At 40.3% G+C, this 15,444-nt stretch overlaps 2 protein-coding genes across 9 annotated transcripts in view; one reads left to right on the top strand and one right to left on the bottom strand.

Moving 5' to 3' along the window:
- The window catches only part of LOC131347480 (R3H domain-containing protein 1), a 40,143-nt gene extending 35,032 nt beyond the window's left edge, over positions 1 to 5,111 (bottom strand). For all 8 annotated transcript variants that reach the window (XM_058381547.1, XM_058381550.1, XM_058381549.1 and 5 more), the window contains exon 1: positions 4,961 to 5,111. The gene's annotated coding sequence lies outside the window, so the exon portion shown is untranslated. The remainder of the gene's footprint in view (positions 1 to 4,960) is intronic.
- A 1,584-nt stretch (positions 5,112 to 6,695) lies between these two features.
- The window catches only part of zranb3 (zinc finger, RAN-binding domain containing 3), a 76,818-nt gene continuing 68,069 nt past the window's right edge, over positions 6,696 to 15,444 (top strand). The window contains exon 1 of the mRNA XM_058381556.1: positions 6,696 to 7,035. Within this exon, the coding sequence (XP_058237539.1) occupies positions 6,914 to 7,035 (122 nt within the window). The 5' untranslated portion in view covers positions 6,696 to 6,913. The remainder of the gene's footprint in view (positions 7,036 to 15,444) is intronic.

The raw sequence follows: 15,444 nt of genomic DNA, 5'->3' as shown, positions 1-15,444 counted from the left end.
GGATAAATGGGACGCCTCTGTGCTGGAGCACGGGGTTTCCTTGTAAATACAAATGATATGCACCAATGTATAGGCAGACCAGGCATAACATTATGACCACATGCAGTGGTGGCTCAAGTGGTTAAGGCTCTGGGTCATTGACCGGAAGATCAGGAGTTCAAGCCCCAGCACCGCCAAGTTGCCACTGTTGGGCCCTTGAGCAAGGCCCTTAACCCTCTCTGCTCCAGGGGCGCTGTATCATGGCTGACCCTGCGCTCTGACCCCAACCTCAAAGGCTGGGACATGTGAAGAAAGAATTTCACTGTGCAGTAATGTATGTGACGAATAAAGGCTATTTCTATTTTTTACATGCCTAGTATTGTGTTTATCCCCATTTTGCAGCCCTGACCCGTCATGCACTGTGTATTCGGACACCTTTCTATCAGAACCAGCATTAACCAGCTTCTTCAGCAATCTGAGCAACAGTAGCTTGTCTGTTGGATCGGATCACACGGGCCGGCCTTCACTCCCCACATGCAACAATGAGCCTTGGCCGCCCATAACCCTGTCGACGGGTCACCACTTTTTATAGATACTGACCACTGCAGACCAGGAACACCCCACAAGAGCTGCAGTTTTGGAGATGCTCTGATCCAGTCATCTAGCCATCACAATTTGGCCCTTCGTCAAACTCGCTCAAATCCTTACACTTGCCCATTTTTTCTGCTTCTAACACATCAACTTTGAGGACAAAATGTTCACTTGCTGCCTGATATATCCCACACACTAACAAGTGCCATGATGAGGAGATAATCGCTTCACCGGTCATAATGTTATGGCTGATCTTTGAATATATAAAATCAGCGAACATCACTGGGAACAAAAGACGAGTCAAACTTGAATGCAAGTCTCATTAATCCCTTCATCACAGTGTTTCTGACCAGTTTTCACAATGCAATAGTCAAATTTATTTCTTCAATATACCAATAAAATAGGATACCTGGTGAAAGTGATTAAAAAATGGACTTTTTAAGCCAGATGTGTCCAGTCTTCTCCAGAAAGGGCCGGTGTGGACCAAGCAGAAACCACACCCGAGTCTATTGAAAGTCGAGAGCAATTGATTATCCAGGTGAAGGGTGTGGATTGGAATCAAACCCCGCCCCTACACAGACCCTCTGTGGATAAGACTGGACTCCCCGGGTTTGAAGCCATGACCTCGGCACAGGTGAATAAAGCGTCTGTGTGGAAAACTGGCTTCTGGCCCGGAGCGCTTGTTTGTGTTTACACGAGCCTCCTATCAGCCGTTTTACAGACGCCCTCTAACGCTGCCTCGCTCTGCCTCCACCTTGGCAAGCACTTAGCCTGATAACTTCCCTGCTGTGCTTCGGAGGGGGAAAAAACAACAACCACCAAACAAAACAAAATACACACGTATTAAGAAACAGAGAAAAATCTGCATAAAACAGTGGCAGTGATTTTCAAAAATACTTCTTTTCAGAACCAATAAATAAATACAAATTCGGAGGCTCTGAGCGCACGTGAAAGTCACGTCCTGTTCAACTCTACTCAACTCTAGTTAAACTCTATGAGGCAGGATTTGGGGGCGGAGCTTTGCAAACACGCCTCTGTACCCGCCTGCTTGACCTTGACTGGCTTTAAGAGTGAGACTGAGGCATTTCCTTTTGTTTACTCGCCTGTGGTGAGAAAAAAAAAACTGAAAGGAGAAAATAAAACAAAAAGAAACAGTTTTATTCAGACTAATCAGTATTACTCCATTACTGAAGGTCTGTATAAAGAGACAATGTTGTTTAGTGCTCAGGTATCAGACTGGGGCAGATTTACAAGTACAATCAACAAGGGAGGGAAACACACACAGGGGGTGGGGGGGAGAGACAGAGACACAGACACAGACATATATAGAGAGAGAGAGAGAGAGAGAGAGAGAGAAAGAAACAGACAGACAGTAAGAGAGAGAGAGAGAAACAGACAGTAAGAGAGAGAGAGAAACAGACAGAGAGCGAGAGAATAACCTTCAGGAAGGTTTTAACATCTCAAAGCAGGAAGAATGAACCTGAGGGCCAAATGAATTAATGCTGAGAAATTCAGATGGGAATAAAAGGTGTTGAGTCATTTAAAATAAAGATCAGACGAGGAACGCGGTATCATCACTGATTATTTCACACTTTCACTGGAGTTCGTTTTTCTGCCTAAACATTCAACTTCCTGAAGGTGAACTGAAGGTTCGAGTCTTATTTATCAGATCTAATTAATCAGCTCCGGTGTCCTGTCTGGTCCTCTGATTTAGCCGTTTGCCAAGACGCGCGACTGTTCAGCTAAAAAGCACGAGCAGACACGATATAATAACCTAGAGCTAGCTAGCAATGTGCGCTAATATGGAATAAAGAACAGGAATGATGATGACGACTGGATAATCTGGATGTTTACCTGAGTAACGTATTGTGTGTTAAGCAAGTAGGAGAGTTTATAAGACTACTAAAGCCGTGACCAACGAGTGAAATCGATGACAAAAATCCTGATGGGTTTTTTCCCTCTCGATAAGACAGACTTGTTAAAGAGGTGAAATATTTATCGGGTCAAATCCCATAACACTGGAGGCACTGAAGCAGCAACACTCCTGTACAATAAAAACTGATTTATTTATCACATTAAATAGATGTGAACTTGTCTGCAATAGAAAGACGTCGAAGGTAAGAATTCGCACATCCTGCAGAGAGTGTTAAATTAAAAAAAATTTAAAAATAATGAAAAAGCCTGGTTCAATGCTGACAGCAAAAAAATATCAGCATGAAAGAAAAAAAAAAAAACTTTCAGCTTTATTATTATTTACTACTATATATTTTCTTTTGTTAATTATTTTTATTATTTATTTATTTACTTATGTTTGTTACAAATTTGGGCACATTGTCTAGCCAAAGGATTGGAATTATGATAATTCCTCATAATTAATTCCTTATGTTATAATCCCTTTTTGTAACAGAAAGCAATTATTACTGAAACAAATAAATATGTTCTATTGTATTGCATATTATTGTTTAATATAATATAATATAAAGCTACGTTTTTGTTCAATGTCAGCAAATCATATATTACGCAATTAATTTTTTTTTCTTCAGAGGTATAGGTTATTCTGGAGATTTTTCTTTCTTCTTATTTATTTAAAGTGCTTTCACAAGGGCTTTTCTGTCAGTTTGTTTTTCCCTGAATTTTTGTGTTTGTGCAGAAAAGCAAATGAAGATAGACAGAGAGATAGACAGAGAGATAGACAGAGAGATAGACAGAGAGACAGACAGATAGATAGATAGATAGATAGACAAACAGACAGACAGACAGACAGACAGACAGACCCCGTGAGGAAAATTCTTGTGTTGCAGCAGCTTAGACAAAAAAAAAATTCTCTCTTCACATATACCATCCTTGGAGGGTTCATGGTCAAAGTGCAGGGTCAGCCATGATGCAGCCTGACTGGAGCAGGGTGGGTTGGGGGCCTTGCTCAAGGGCCCAATTTGGCAGTGTTGGGGCTTGAACCCTGATCTTCCAGCCAACGACCCAGAGCCTTAACCACTTGAGCTACCAGAGCCTCCAAAAATCTATATTATATATTTATATATTTATTTATATATTTATTTATATATATATATATATATATTACACACACACACCTACATACACACATATATATGGCCAGGGTGCGACATCAGTATAATACACGTGCTGAACGGTTTAACAATGATGGGATTATTTACAGTACACATCTAAAAGATGCTTTTTCACAAAACACCAGTCTCTTTCACTGCATGCTTTCTACATAAACAAACAAACCCGAGTGATGTCATGCACGCGCACGGATTCTGCACAACAGCCAATAGGGTTGTAGCTGCGCCCCTCCCCCACTCACCTGACAGACACCTGAGAGTATCTTAGTGAACTAGCTACATCTGTATATGAGTGTGTGTGTGTGTGTGTGTGTGCGTACACTCAAACGCAACCCTCATCAAAAACTACAAATATTAAAATTCACAAATGGGCCACGCTTTGATACCGCTACCGTAGAATAAGCCACGCCCCCCGACTCGTGGGCGGGGCTCAGCTGTTCTGAACTTGATTGGACGAGAACAAAAACTACTACATCAACGTATCCGTAAGTGGCCTTGTGCAAGAGACTTTTTTTTTTTTTAAGTCTCACGAGAGCAAACACTGCCACGACTAGACAACTACTTCCCTGTTAGTGTGTGAAATACCGCGGTATAATTATAATAAATAAATAACTCGTTTTAAAAAAAGCATTTTCTTCAGAAAACTATTCTCATCTCTCAGACTATTGTCACTAATCACAGTGCATTCACGTTACGTATAAATCTACACAATCATGTTTTATACTATAAATAGTTACACCTAGACATTTTGATTTTAATTATAGAACTGTCGTGCGAAAAAAGAAGCAACTTTAAGCAAATAAAATGGCGTGAGAAACAAGAAAAAAAAAGGAAAGCAATGATAAGCAACCCGGTTAGTGGCTGAATCACAAATGGCTGTCTGTTAAACAGGTAGGACACTATACAGCGCGTGAAAGTCATTATATCACACCCTAATTAGGGCACTCAAACAGGGAGCAGGGGGTTGTTTGGACAGCGAGCTTGTGTATCTTTAGCATGGCATGGACAGCGCAACTAAACGCTGCCTTAGCTCATTTAGCTTGCCAAGGCGGCCTTTACTACAGTACATTTCCACCCCAAAAACGACTTGTCGCGACCCCAGGAGGTGAAATCAATTCTGTAGCTTCATTAAATATAAAATTCAACAAACATAATTTATTTAATTTATGCTCTAATGGCGATGCCGCTAGCTTCAGTTAGCCTAACAAGCTAACCGGTGCTTTTACACGTCCAGAGTGTGAGACTCACGGGTGAATACACTCCTACAAACTCGATTAAAAACAGAAGAAAAGCGAATACGAACTCACCCGGATGAATGATAGAATCTGAAAATGTCCAGAAGAAAGAAAAAACAAATCAACGTAGCAGCAGCATGTAGAGGCTAACTGGCTAACTGAGTAAGTCAGTCACAGCGGCGCAAAGGATGCTGGGAGACAAAAAAAGGCGGGGGAAGAGGAGTGACCGGCAGCCAGCGCAGCCAATCAAATCACAGAATTAATATTAATAATAATAACAACAATAATAATAATAATCATCATCATTTCTTAGTATTTTAAACTTATATATTTTAAGAATTCTGAATAAATGACCTTCATAATAACATCTCTCTCTTTAACCTATAAACATATACAAAAACAAACACCTCTCCAAATCATTGAATTCATCCCAAAAGTGTTCTGTGGGGTTGAGGTCAGGACTCTGTGCAGGCCAGTCAAGTTCCTCCACACCAAACTCACTCATCCATGTCTTTATGGACCTTGCTTTGTGTGACTGGTGTGCAGTCATGTTGGATCAGGAAGGGATCATCCCCAAACTGTTCCCACAATGTTGGGAGCATGAAATTGTCCAAAATGTTTTGGTATGCTGAAGCATTAAGAGTTCCTTTCACTGGGAATAAGGGGCCAAGCCCAAAACCCTGAAAAACAACACCTGAATTCAATGATTTGGAGGAGTGTCCCAAAACTTTTGGCAATATAGTGTATAAAACGCAAACCACTGTTTAATTTCATACATAAACATTCGACTGGATGTGAAACTACAGTTTGTTTGTGCTAATATTTATATTTTTTTGTAAATATATAAAAACAAAAATTAATTAACATTTCAATTTCTTATTATTTGACGCAGGATAAAACCATCCTTTTATGTTTTATTTTGTAATTATTTTGCTGTCGCTTTATTACTATATTCCACACATCTTGGACTTTCTTATGAGTGGAAATAATCAAGAGTGATGGTCAAATCATCAAGAATAATTTGCATGCTCGGACAGTTCCACATTAATAAGTTTCAGTCATATATTGCATATCAACAAGTGTTTAAAAGACAACAACACTGAAACAAACAAGAAAACAACGAATACGATAATCAACAAGATTGTTGCAACTTTCCCCCATACCCCTATGTATATCTGTATATATACATATATCTGTATATATATATATATATATATATATATATATATATATATATATATATATATGTGTGTGTGTGTGTGTGTGTGTGTGTGTAGTATAATTTAAATATAAATTTCTAAAGTACCTAGATAAATAAATAAATAACTAATCAAACAAATTATATATATATATATATATATATATATATATATATATATATATATATATATATATATATATGTTGTTCAATCATTTATTTATTTGCCTATCTAGATGTATTAAATTTACATGTATGAATGATGAATACATTATACATTAGGTAAATAAATAAATAATCAAACAAATAATTAATATATAAAAAATTATATAAAAAATATTATAAATAAATAAAATAAAAAGCAAATATATATATATATATATATATATATATATATATATATATATATATATATTCATTTATATAGACCCTCTTTAACACCCAAGGCCGCACACAATACAAGTTTAGTGAATTTGCTTTAGTATTATTATTTATTTATTTATTTTTAATAATCCTTATCTGACCACTAGCATACTACACGGTGTGTCGCTAAGCACGCTTAGCAGCCCTATTTAGGCATTTAGCTCGTGCAGGTCGACGTCGCGCGAATATGACGTCGGCGGCAAGCCACATTGCCGCGAAATGTCAAAACGCGCGTGAAACCGTGCACTGGGTTATCCTTGTACTGTTTATATGGACTTTAATACAGACTGAACGGTGACTTAGTGCACGCGCAACACCTTCAAACTGGATAAAGTGCTGCTTGTTTGCTCGTCAGGTCAGCTAGCCTCGGTTTCAACTTGTTTGTTTATTTCCTGAAAGGAAAAATGATAAAAGGTGAGTTTAAAGGCAGGGACGAGGAGCTGCTGGTCCTTCCTGAGAAGCTGGAGAAGAGGCTGCTGCCATTTCAGCGCCATGGAGTTAAATTCGCTCTATCCCGAGCTGGAAGGTTAGTAAATAAACACTAAAAGCGTTAAAAAGCATTAGAATAGAGGGTTAGATTGGAGAGAGAAAAGTGTGAGAGTGTAATGTCTTCAGCTGTGTACAGTATAGAGACAGGAAAGTTCTAGAAGATTGTGAGCTCTAAACGAAAACATTAACGCAAACCACCAACCTAGAACAAGTTAAAGTGAAATATGCAGAATATTATTAATGATGATGCTGTATTATGAGAACTGTTTTCAGGGGAAAGTATTTCTCCTCCTCAAAAAAAAGGGCTGGAATTCGCCATATGACGACACGATCTAATTTGCATATTAGTTGCGTCATCGTGCTCATTTACATATCAAAACAGGAAGAATTTTTAAAGGCACTTCTAGAGATGTATCAAGGAGATAGTGCTGCGCTTGATTGTTGTATAAAAATAGACAATTAAAAGAACATGATGTTCTGAAGAGTGTTGGGGGGGACGAATGAATTCTGTCTGAAATATATTATACTTTCATATATCCTGTATTGCCAAAAGTTTTGGGACACCCCTCCAAATCATTGAATTCAGGGGTTGGGCTTGGCCCCTTAGTTCCAGTGAAAGGAACTCTTAATGCTTCAGCATACTAAGACATTTTGGACAATTTCATGCTCCTAACTTTGTGGGAACAGTTTGGGGATGACCCCTTCCTCTTCCAACATGACTGCACACCAGTGCACAAAGCAAGGTCCATAAAGACATGGATGAGTGAGTTTGGTGTGGAAGAACTTCAGAGTCCTGACCTCAACCTGATAGAACACCTTTGGGATGAATTAGAGCGGAGACTGAGAGCCAGACCTTCTTGTGCAACATCAGTGCCTGACCTCACAAATGCGCTTCTAAAAATTCCCATAAACACACTCCTAAACCTTGTGGAAAGCCTTCCCAGAAGAGTTGAAGCTGTTATAGCTGCAAAGGGCGGGACAACTCCATATTACATTCATGTGCATGTAAAGGCAGATGTCTCAGAGGTGTTCTATCAGGTTGAGAACAGGACTCTGTGCAGGCCACTCAGGTTCCTCCACACCAAACTCACTCATCCATGTCTTTATGGACCTTGCTTTGTGCACTGGTGTGCAGTCATGTTGGAACAGGAAGGGGTCATCCCCAAACTGTTCCCGCAAAGTTGGGAGTGTGAAATTGTCCAAAATGTCTTTGTATTCTGAAGCATTAAGAGTTCCTTTCACTGGAACTAAGGGGGTGAATCCAACCCCTGAATTCAGTGATTTGGAGGGGTGTCCCAAAACCTTTGGCATTATAGTCTATATCTATATCATGTGAAGACTGCTCATGAGCACGTGTCTGCGTTACACATTTACCCATGATCCCTCTCTCTGCTCCACAACACAGACAGATGTATACAGTAAATCCACCTTAAGCTGGTTAGATTGTTGCTAAGAACAAATCTTCCTAGAGACACAAAGGATTTACAGAGCACTGACACTGGAGACTCCTTCCATGAAACATTACAGAGTAGAAATATCAACGATGAGCTCTCTGTTTGTCTTTGTTGAATAAAAATGATTTTGAAAGCTTAGACTTACAGCCTATAGTAACGTGTGTGTAATAATCCACACATTCTGACCAATCAGAATTAAGTATTGTGCAAGCTCAAAGCATAGTGCTCTTAATTTAAACCATGTGACCAATAGAAGATTGACACGTCACTGCGTGACCACCTCGTCATAACTAATGATTTTTACATTCATTTCATTTCATTTGGATTTACAGCTGTTACTACAGAAACATGTGTGTGCTACACAATCTACACATTCTGGCCAATCAGAATCAAGTATTCAGAAAACTCGGTGCTCTTGGTGACCTGTGAATTTAAATCATGTGACCAATAGAAGATCGATATGTTATGGCATGACCACCTGATGATGATGAGGAGGGGGAGAAACGATTTATACATAGCTTTCGAAGAACAGAAAATCAACACCAGTTGTGAAGCTGAAGCTTTATATCATGTCCTGTTTCTCTGCATTCTGACCGAATTTTACACACCAGACTTCAAGACACAGCGTAGTCCCTGACCGTGGTCGAGTAGGGGAGTGATTAAAAGCAGGCAGACGATGTAATTTACTCCTGCTCCCGGTCGATGTAAGCCAGGTCAGAGCAGTCAGACTCAGATAGTGTTGATGAAGGCTGATCTATAGCAGGACACCAGAAAGCTGTGTTCTCTGGGAAACGGGGTCAGGCAGTTAATTAACGCCGCGTTCAGAGACAGACACCGCTGAACCTCACGCGCGTGTCCCTCCGGGGATGGCTCCGGCTCTGGGCGAGGATAAATCAGGAGAAGCTTTTGCTTAATGAATGCTGTCTAATTTAATGCGATTCCTCCAGTGAAGGAATTTTGATTGTCGGGGACAACCCCGGAAGTCCTGGATTTGCCTCGAACACAAGAAAATTCCACCGAGAATTGATTTACTTCCCGAACCTCGAGAACCGTTTAGTCCCTTTCCACCTTGTTATCACACGACAGCTTTGCTTAAGTGCTTGTTAGGCCTAGTGTGAAATTATATCCTTATTAAAAGGCACAGTCTTGAACAACTCTCAACCACTTGGATATTAATCTTTATAATTAACACGTGAGCTCCAATCGCAGAAATTTTTATTTCAGTGGTGCTGAGTATTGAAGTCTCGCTTCTTCTCTACCTCATGACAGAGATGCAGCGGCGCTTTAGTCCTTGAGCCTGTCCAGCTGTCTCGCCTTCCTCGCCTGCTCACTCATCTCCTTGGAAGGCATTGAGCCAAATTTCTGCTGTCTGCCGCAATGTCCTGTTCCTGCATAAAAAGTGTGCTGCAGAAGTATTCACGCCCACTTACATTCGCCATTACAATGCATCTCTCTATATTTTGTTCATATTAGCGGTTGCTATGGCAACGTGCCTGACTTCTCACATGTCCGGTTGTTGGTATGCTGGTAGACTATCATGTGAAGACTGCTCATGAGCATGTATCTGTGTCACACATTTACCCATGATCCCTCTCTCTGCTCCACAACACACAGATGTATACAGTAAATCCACCTTAAGCTGGTTAGATTGTTGCTAAGAACAAATCTTCCTAGAGACACAAAGGATTTACAGAGCACTGACACTGGAGACTCCTTCCATGAAGTGCAGAAATATCAAGTGGGATTTGTCCAGCCTTCCTCGCTTGCACACTCATCTGCATAGTGTGCTGCAAAAGTATTCACCCCCTTGAACTTCTCCACTTACATTCGCCATTAAAATTCATCTCTCTGTATTTCGTTCATATTAACGGTTGCTATGGCAACCTGCCTGACTTCTCACATGTCCGGTTGTCGGATGGTGCTTGGGTTCTGACTCGATTTGCTTCCTCTCGTTCCTGGGATCACTGAGTAATCTGATCTGCGTAAGTGAAAATACTTTACAGCATAAAGTTACTCAGCCTAAAGAGTCCTTTTTTCTTTCATTGCTAAATTGGAGCTCGAGTAGAATGTTTGTTTTTCTTTTTTTTTTTCTTTTTTTTTATTATAGAGCGTCGCTTCGTCCTCCATTTGCTCCACGATCCGTTTTCACGCCGCCGCTCTCAGTTTTTATGCTAATCAGCCGCAGACGCAACCATGTGACTTTTAATCTACGCGTTTGGCCTGTGGGAAAAGTGTAAGCCGCTACTTCCTCTCCTTTCCACACCCATAATAAATGATGCATTAGGCTAATTATATTAATGAATTGTTAGCGTATCTGCTCGCGTTAGTGTTATTGCCACCAACTGTTTATACAGTGGAAATGAAAGCAATTAGTTTGCCTCTCAGATATGCGCGTCACTCCTCACAACATAAATCCATCCTCTCATTAATTCTGACGCCGCGTTCGAGAAAGCGAGATGGTAGCGAGCCCCTCGGAGATTAAAACCCACCGCGCTGTTCTGGCCTTTTTTTTTTTTTTTTTTTTTTTTTTTTTTTAAATTTTTATTTATTTATTCATTTGATGCCTTCATCATAACATTTACGCAGCCTAACGACGGCTTCATTACGAATGGAAGTCGACGCTTCCCCAAATTAAAAGTGTTAATGGTGTAAATTTGCTCTTGCTTGATGATGCAGTGTCGAGGCATTAAAATCAATGAGGTGCAGTCGGACTATACTTATCAGCCGTTCCTGCTTTGGGCTAGAAGAAGAAAAAAAAACAAAGGAAAATCCAGTCCTGTCATTTCGGAAGAGCGTTTCTACTGTCGGTCTGTTGTTCTGTCGCTGACGCGCCGCGTGGATGTGAAAAATTCTTTCACTGCGTTTGAAAGGAAAATGTCAATCTCGACAACGTTTTTTTTTTTCCCCCTTCAAGATCATTGAAGATGTTTGGAAGAAACGTGAGCAGCTCTACTGGATCCTACATTGTGCAGGAATTTAGTGTAGAATGTTGGCGATGTCAGAAAATGTACCATTTTACACTGTCAGGCTTTTAGTACAAAATTTTACCAAGTCATCAATGACTTTAATTCTTTGTTTTTATATATTTCAGGTTTTCTGAATAAGGAATAAACATATATGTGTATGGCAACAAAAAATGACTGTAAATACAGAATTAAAACAAATGATCTGATTGCGTAGAATTTATTTGATTATCAGTTACGTTTAAATTATATTGTACAAGTGATCTTATTAGTCACTTTAGAGTTTTTCGGTGTTTGTTGCAGCCAAAAATGCCCGATTTTGCTATATATATATATATATATATATATATATATATATATATATATATATATATATATATATATATATATATATATATATATTTTTTTTTTTTTTACAAATAAATTAGCATTTTCTTTGCTGGAAACTACTTGAATTGGTGAAATTGGCAGCACAGGATAGCTGTACTTGTGTTTGATGCTATGTGAATCGAAGAGGACTTTGTCTGAATGCGTGTTTTGACGTCACACAACCCGAATCTGTGGAAAATCTGCGGTTGTTGTGATTTCGGCTGCTCCCTGTTCAGGGTCGCCACAGCGGATCACTTTCAATTTGGCACAGGTTTTACACCGGATGCCCTTACTGATGCAACCCTCCCATTTTATCCAGGCTTGGGAGTGTTAACTCTTCAGTGGCTGGGTTAGAGCCCTGCCTGGGAACCGAACCCGGGCCATGGCAATGAGAGTGTGGGATCCTGTTGCTGGACCACCACAAGCCCACTGTGGAAAATCTGCAGTAATTTTTGAAAAAACGAAAATCCTATGAAAATTGTGCTAGATTTCCGCATAATTTCTACAATCTGTGAAAACAAGGAGTGGTTACAACCCCAAAGTTTTTTTTTTTTAATAATACTAAAGGGCATTTTTTTTAACTGTTCATTGTTACATGTAACGATTTGGAACTATTTTGCTCTTCGAAGCGAACAAGACAACTCGTTGGCAAGAAATCGCAAAATATCCAAAAAACTTGAAGCTACAGCTTTACCTCTGATTGCTACCAAGTACCGACAATGGAGACTCCTTCCACAAATGCTAAACAAGTGTGTACCTTGTTACTATAGAAACGCTAAAATAGTTAATAAAACCAGTGCATCTGGATCCACTGCTAGAAAACTAATCAACACCAGGTTCTGACCAATCAGCATCGAGAACAGCACTGTGGTATAAAAACATGTCTAGTAATAACGCAGAAAAGACTTAAACTTACAAACCCAGGAACCGGGAGTAGAAAACGGATTTAGACATGTTTCCCTCCACTGACTGGTTTGGAAGGTTGTGAGCGTCCGTACAGTTGTGGAAATGTTTTGCCTGTTTTGACGCGAGCGATTCAGCAGCTCTTGGCTGCACTGGATTTGTTTCCATTCTACCCTCGCTGATGAATATAACCTCTCAGTGCTGGTATTTTGACATATTGATTCCTCCTTCACTCTCACTCTTTCTCGCGCTTTCCAATTCTGAAGCACCCCCCCCAGAGTTGAAGCACTGTCTTTACACTCTAAGGGACAAATTCTCCTGGTGAACATGCTGCGAGCAGACAGGACGAAGAAGCTGCAACTATTTTTAGAGCTGCAGTCTCTTCAACAATGCTTACAATAATTTATTTATCTATCTTTCAATGGAACCTTGATCCTTCCATGCTGAGTGAATTAACATGATCTAAATGGCATGTTTAGACAGTATAGGTGGAATCTCAAACAAAAAAACGTGATGTCTGCAGTGATTTTCTTACTGGTTGGTTCGGATGGCCAGAGCTGTGACATGACATCTATGTCGTTGTATAAATAAATAGCACATCTATGGCCTAAATAAGACGATGTTTCAGATGAGACATGCGCTTGCCTAGAACTGAATGGCGTAATCTACCCTGCTGATTGCAAGCCGAAGCGCGAAGCCGCAAGTGCTGCGGGACTCCAGATTAGCATACGCCTTGCTGACACAATTACGGCGCTTAATGAGCCCTGAACGCCACTCGCCGCATTAACCTGCCACCGCAGCATTTCCTGCCCCTCCGCCAAACTTCCAGCAGCAAAATATGAATCTGTCTTCATATCCAGCATGCTCACTGGGCCGATCGATGCTTATCGATCGGTACGATGAGTCCGTGGGGGCAGGTGGTCAATAAGAGCGTTTATAATCATGTTGTAACTGTGGTACGAATGCATGAGAAAGGAAAGCTACAGAGATTATTTAAGATCAAGGCTAATTGTAGAACAAAGGCAGCTTTGCAAATGTGCTGCTAGAGATGAGACTCTTTTTAAAGAGCTCTGAATTTTGCTTTTGAAGAATTTGGGAGTGTGCTTTAGTATCCGTGCTGGTCTTTATCTTGGTCAGGGATGACCAGAGTGTGAGACAGAAATATACATCTGAGATGGTTGTGTGCATAGACCACTACCAACACATTCTTCATCCAAGACACATGAGCATTGCTGCATCACAGGGAAGCTCTTCCACGTACATGTCTGCACAGATTGGATAAGGAGTGGTTAATGTCTCTTTATTTGCCCGGGGATAGAGAGTGTACAATCCGTCCAACTTACCTTTTTTAGCTTGCAGCTCAAAATTTTTACAATTTTAACAAATCCTGAGATCCTAGACTTGCTCAGTGTAAAGTGTTTATTGAAGACAAGGGCTATGGAATTGGGAATCTCCTCTAATGCTTCTCTGCAGAGCTTTTCAAGATCTATCAGTATTTATGATGATCTCAGGCAGATTCAGTTCCAGGCTCTGGTTGGGTCAAGCCATTTCCAGACTTTGTCCTGAAACCACTCCTACCTTATGTCTGCAGCTCTGTACTGTGTTAAGACGGACATTTGCCCCAATCCACAGGAAAGGGTGCAGGTCAAGACTCAGAAGGTTGGGAATTCAAGCCTCAGCACCACCAAGCTGCCATTGTTGGGGTCTTGATCAACTCTCCTAACCTTCTCTACTCCATTGTATCATGGCTGACCCTGCACTATCCTAACAAGCCGGGAAATAGAAAAAAAAAAAAGAATTTCACCATACTGAAATGTCTGTGACAAATAAAAGCTTCTTCTGAGGCTCTCAATGCTTTTGAGGAGTTTTTTTATCACTGTCACTGTGCTTGAATCTCCTCACCTTTCCCTTGATCCTGACAAAACTGCCAAAAAAAAAAAACATTAAAAACACCCAGCATGATGTTGCCACCACTCAGATGGATTTGAGCAGGTAATGAGCAATGACTGGTATCCAGGCGTAACGCTCGACTTCCAATCTCGACTTCACCAGACCGCAGAATCTTGTTTTCTTGTGTCACATCGGTGGCTTTTAGACATGCGTCGTAGCCACGCTCTCACACTGAGATTTTAATAAAAAAAATTCGAGACCCTACCAGAGCTTTGTTTTCATCCGTCTTTGTTGACAGCGGCCGCCGTTGAGCATGACATTACGCATTCTGAGTCCGCAGATCTTAACTCGAACCCAAAGAATTCTTTTATGATTTTTATCTGTGGCAGTAAAATTGGTCCAAAAAGCATAGAGTGTAAAGCTGACTTAAATAACTTCACTCCCCGTTTGCTCCATTTGGATGGACTCCAGTTCTTGAGCGATGTCTGTGGTTCATCATGTCTTTCATTTAAGAGTGATGGAAGCTGCTGTGTTCTTCAGGAGCATCAGAATTTTCAGTATCCCTTCCCCAGATCTGTGCCTTATCACAATCCCGCGGTGGACGTCTATGTGCAGTTCTTATCCAGAGCATGTACAAGACAAACTGTTTGTCTTGTAAGAAAAAACCTTACAGAAGAGTGCACAACCCTTTAACTTCGTTTTTGTGTAAGAGGCTATCGGCTCTAAGATTTCTGAAATTTTGTTACACACTCTTGCAAAAATGCTTCAGATCTATCAAACTGACGGGTGATCTCCTGTGCACTGGTTTTTGGTAGGAATTAGATCGAACTTCTAATGGGTCCATTCCAAAATTTTAATCATCATCTG

This window comes from Hemibagrus wyckioides, linkage group LG27 (assembly GCF_019097595.1).
Source record: "Hemibagrus wyckioides isolate EC202008001 linkage group LG27, SWU_Hwy_1.0, whole genome shotgun sequence".
NCBI lineage: Eukaryota > Metazoa > Chordata > Actinopteri > Siluriformes > Bagridae > Hemibagrus > Hemibagrus wyckioides.
This window is presented reverse-complemented; position numbering and strand designations above follow the sequence as displayed.